Raw genomic sequence first — 4,079 nt, 5'->3', positions numbered from 1 at the left:
GTGGGCACCGCGGCGGGTGCAGGGGGCCACCCCTGCCATAGGAGGGCAGGGTCCCCACGCCCGGGGGTTCTCCCAGTGCACGCAGCGGCAGGGTGGCCGGCGAGGGCATCAGCGGCCCATTGAGGGCCTCCAGCAGCGACACCACCTCGTAGCCCGGGGGGATGTTCTCTGAGGACTGGGGAGAAGGGTGAGACGCAGTGAGAGTCCCCCCCGGGCCATTTCACTGTCCCCCATTCCCCACCCCAGCTCCTGGCAGGATCAGGATGCTCCAGGGAGAAGCCAAACCCCAAAGAACGGACAAACTACCTGCATAAATGCAAGTCTCAAATTCACCGTCTTTCTACCCAATCAAAAGCCTGGTTTTTTGCAGTATCAAACTTGCATTAAGTAAATAAATCCTGGCTCTGGGAAGAACACGTGTCCCCAAACCTCCCCAGTCAGGTGGAGGGTGCAGGTGTCCCACAGTTGCTGGGCGGGCTGGGCTCAGCCAGGCACTGACCGAGTGCTCCTCGGAGTCGGAGGTCTGCGAGGCTATGATGGGGTTGAAGCTGGTGGGCGAGAGGGGGCCCAGCTTCTTCCTCATGGCTCGGATTTGAAGCAAGGCTCGGAAAGCTGCAGCAGCAGGGATGAATGGTGGGGTGAAAACTGGGCAACAAAAGGAGACACCCCACCCCTCAAAATGCCAGCCCATTTCTCAGAAGGGGGATCCCCGCATCACTGCATGGAGGGGAGGGACCTGGAGGGACCCGAGGATGGGAGATGCCAACCCCTCCCACCCCAAGACACCAGACTCCTCCTGCCCCGAGAGCTGCCAGCCCCCCGGCCCTTAGGGTGCAGTATATGAAACACGTGCTCCCTCTCACAGCCTGTACGGACTCAACGGGAGCCCAGGAGGGAGGAAGATGACCTCGTTTCCTGGGCACATACTCACGCAGCCTGCAGATGGGGCAGTTGTTGGCCTGGTAGCGCAGGGTGTCGGCGCAGGTGTTGCAGAGGCAGAGGTGGCGGCAAGGCAGGATGAGGGTGTCACGGATGTCCGAGAGGCAGACGACGCACTCGGCGCTGTTATCGCTCACCTCGTCCTCAGCCACCTGCCCCATGGGAGATATGGGAACCGCTTGGTCTCAGGGTCCCCAGCCCATGTGGCATGAGGAGGGGTGGCTTCAAATACGAGCTGGGTGCCCCGAGAGCTCACTGCAGGGTCTTGTCTGTGTCCCTGAGCTGCCTGCTCTTCAAATACAGCCCTGGGAGCTTACCCCTCCCTTCCTGGACACTGGGCGATGAGGCCAGAGGCATCAGGCACCCCATGGAGGGACACAGCCTTCACCCCAACATTTACACATAAATATATATAGCAGAGGGGGAGGTGTGTCCCACACTTTGAGTCCCACTGTCCCCAACTAATCCAGCAAGATCCACCACTCTCCCAAGGGACCACAAAGGATGGGGGGAAAAGGGCTCAATCTTTCAGCTTTCTGCCTCCAGCAACTTTGATGCCAACACAAAGTGTCCCCACACACCTGCACACCCCGGCAGCTCGGTGCTGTGCTGCCAGCTCTTGCCCTGAGCACGTTTTAGTGCTGGGACTGTGCTAGGGGAAGGGAAGAAGGGATGAGGGAAGTTGCATGGGATGGACGCTGGGGGATGCCGGCGTGTACCTTGGAGTCTTGTGTGTTGTACTTGTTCTCGATGCCGTAGATCTCCTGCAGAAGGTAGCTCACACCATCCACCTGTAACCCCGCAGGAAAGGGATGAGGAGCAGAGACAAGTGCCCTCCTCCCACCCCAGCTCCCAGCCCTCCTCGCCCCAATGTCCAGCGTTTCTCTTTGCATCAATGCACTCGAAATCACACTCAAAAAGGGTTGGAGGGGGGAGCAGGGCAGGGACAGGCTGCTGCCTGCACTGGAGTTTGCTGCTCCCCAAAAGCCCCTCACTGCCCTGCCCACAAGGACACCCAGACACTCACCACTTGCTTCTGCTTGAGGGGCTTCACGCAGAAGGTGCCATCACTGTGCTGGAGGGAGAAGAGTGCATGGGTGGACATGGGGACTGTGCACCCCAGGGCCTGCTGTGCTCAAGCACCCACCCACCGTGTAGCTGTCACAGCTTCCTCCTCACTCGCAACATCCCGGTACCAGGCAGGTGTGGGATGTCACACCACAAGGCTGGAGACTTGTTGGGGTGAGGAAGATGGAGTTGGGACCAAATGCCTCCAAAGAGAGTGCTTAAAATCAAGGATTCAGAAATTCCCAGAATTGCAGAAGCAGCCCCAAAAGAGCCCCAGCCCAGCAGCACCATCCCAAGCTCACAGAGTTTCTCCAGGCTCTAGCACCTGGTGGGCAAGAAGGACAGTCCCAGCTGGGCACTTACCTTCTCAAAGGTGGCCAGCAGCACATGGCAGTGCCCGGTGTGCTCTGCAAGACACACAGAGACAGGCAGGACTCAGGGGACACACCGGGCCATGGCAGCAGCAGGGAGAAGCAGGAGTCTGCCTGCTTGGTGCAAGGGCTGGCACCACAGTGCCAGCAACTGGGCAAGCCCAACCCAGCAAGGAACCCCCTCCTCACCCTCTCCTTCATCCACCACCGCATGCACCACCATCGGGTACACCTCCCGGTCCAGGTCAAAGCCCAGCTGGAGGGAGACAGGAGGAGAGGCTTGGTGAGACAGAACAGTGATGGAGGCTTTGTCCCATGTCCATAACTGTACCCGGCGCCACGGTTGATGCCCAGTGGGACCCACCTCCTCCTCACTCCACTCGGACGGGTCGACGGTGTGGGAGGGCACGCAGAACTGCTGGCACACCCCGCGCTTGTAGTGCACCGTCTCCGACTGCAAGCTGTTGTCCCTGGGGATGTAGCTGTCCCATGGAGAGAGGACAGAATCAGGGGCATTGCTGTGTGCCCACGCTCTTTCCAGTCCCCCCAGCTCATGGGGATGCCAGGAAGATGGGAGAGAGAGGGGTCACGCTTCCCCTCTCTTCTTGGATGCCTCTTGAAGATGAGGCAAGAAGCCCTAAAAAGGGCTAAAATAATCCAGAAGGCTAAAATAACCCCAGGGCAGCCAACACAGGACAGGAGGGGACAGGGACAACCCTGCAGCCAACCTAGTGAGGACTGGGAGGGGCAATGATTCCTCCTGGTCTCAGCTCTGAGCCGGAGGTAAGAAGAGAGAGCAGGATGGAATGGGGAAGGAGGCAGCAGGGGCTCATGGGACCTGGCGGTGGCACCCGGAGGAGGTGAGGAAGCCCTCTCCAACCTCAGCACTACCAGCTGCTGCCTCTTGCCCCAAGGAGGGCAGCTGCTCTGGGGAGAAGAGCCCCACAACCCCAGCCAGGAAGAAACACTGGGCTTGGGGGGACACAGGCCAGGCTGGGAGGGCACATGAACACGCCAGGCTGGGGGTCCTCACCTCGCCACCCCGTTGTGAAACTCCTCGCTCGCCTGGTAGTAGATGGTTATGGCCACACGGGTGTCCGTGTCGAAGGTGAACTCCACGTTGTAGTGCACCTTGGCTTTGCTGACTTCCTCCCCAGGGGTCTTCACCTCCTCCGAGCACCTGGGGAGCACAGAGGGTCTGGGAGATGAGCACCCCTCAGGGAAGGCTCAGGGTGCCCCAGGACCGTCCCCCAGCAGAGATGGCCACCCCAGTGTGAGGTTCCCCTCGGTATCAAAGCCCCCAAAGAGGGCTGCTCCCTCCATGAGGAGAAACTGAGGCATGACAGGAGGGCCCACCATGCCCAAGGACAAGCCTGCAGACTGAGAAGTGCCGCAGGCAGATTTCAGCCTTAATCCCGAATCCCCTGGCCCGTTGCAATCCCCATCTTCCCTCCACCAAAGCCTTTGGACAGCCGGGGAGGCAGAAACAGCAAAGCACTTCAAAGGCAGCACTAAGCTCCTTTAATCCTGCAGTGCAGCCAGCGCCCGCGTGCGGGAAGCTCACCCGTGCCAGGAGGAGACGGGGTACATTTAGACAGCAAGGGCTCATCCCCTCTACCCGCCCATGCCGAGAGGACAGCATCCTGTGCTCAGCATCCCCTGGGAGCATCCAGCCAGACCCTTCCCTCCCCGTGGCTCGTG

General features: G+C 60.1%; 1 protein-coding gene across 1 annotated transcript in view; it reads right to left on the bottom strand.

The window, feature by feature from the left end:
- The window catches only part of RNF157 (ring finger protein 157), a gene marked incomplete at its 3' end in the record, with an annotated part of 12,469 nt that overhangs the window by 3,809 nt on the left and 4,581 nt on the right, over window positions 1-4,079 (bottom strand). The window contains exons 3-11 of the mRNA XM_010144682.1: window positions 3,412-3,558; window positions 2,743-2,860; window positions 2,568-2,634; window positions 2,371-2,414; window positions 1,967-2,014; window positions 1,659-1,730; window positions 932-1,091; window positions 500-612; window positions 54-175 (exon numbers count right to left, since the gene is read on the bottom strand). Of these exons, the coding sequence (XP_010142984.1) occupies window positions 54-175; window positions 500-612; window positions 932-1,091; window positions 1,659-1,730; window positions 1,967-2,014; window positions 2,371-2,414; window positions 2,568-2,634; window positions 2,743-2,860; window positions 3,412-3,558 (891 nt within the window). The remainder of the gene's footprint in view (window positions 1-53; window positions 176-499; window positions 613-931; window positions 1,092-1,658; window positions 1,731-1,966; window positions 2,015-2,370; window positions 2,415-2,567; window positions 2,635-2,742; window positions 2,861-3,411; window positions 3,559-4,079) is intronic.

The sequence above is a fragment of the Buceros rhinoceros genome, unplaced genomic scaffold (genome assembly GCF_000710305.1).
Source record: "Buceros rhinoceros silvestris isolate BGI_N320 unplaced genomic scaffold, ASM71030v1 scaffold27811, whole genome shotgun sequence".
NCBI classification, from domain to species: Eukaryota; Metazoa; Chordata; class Aves; order Bucerotiformes; family Bucerotidae; genus Buceros; species Buceros rhinoceros.
The sequence above is the reverse complement of the archived record's forward strand: the minus strand, read 5'-3'. Positions and strand labels throughout refer to the sequence as shown.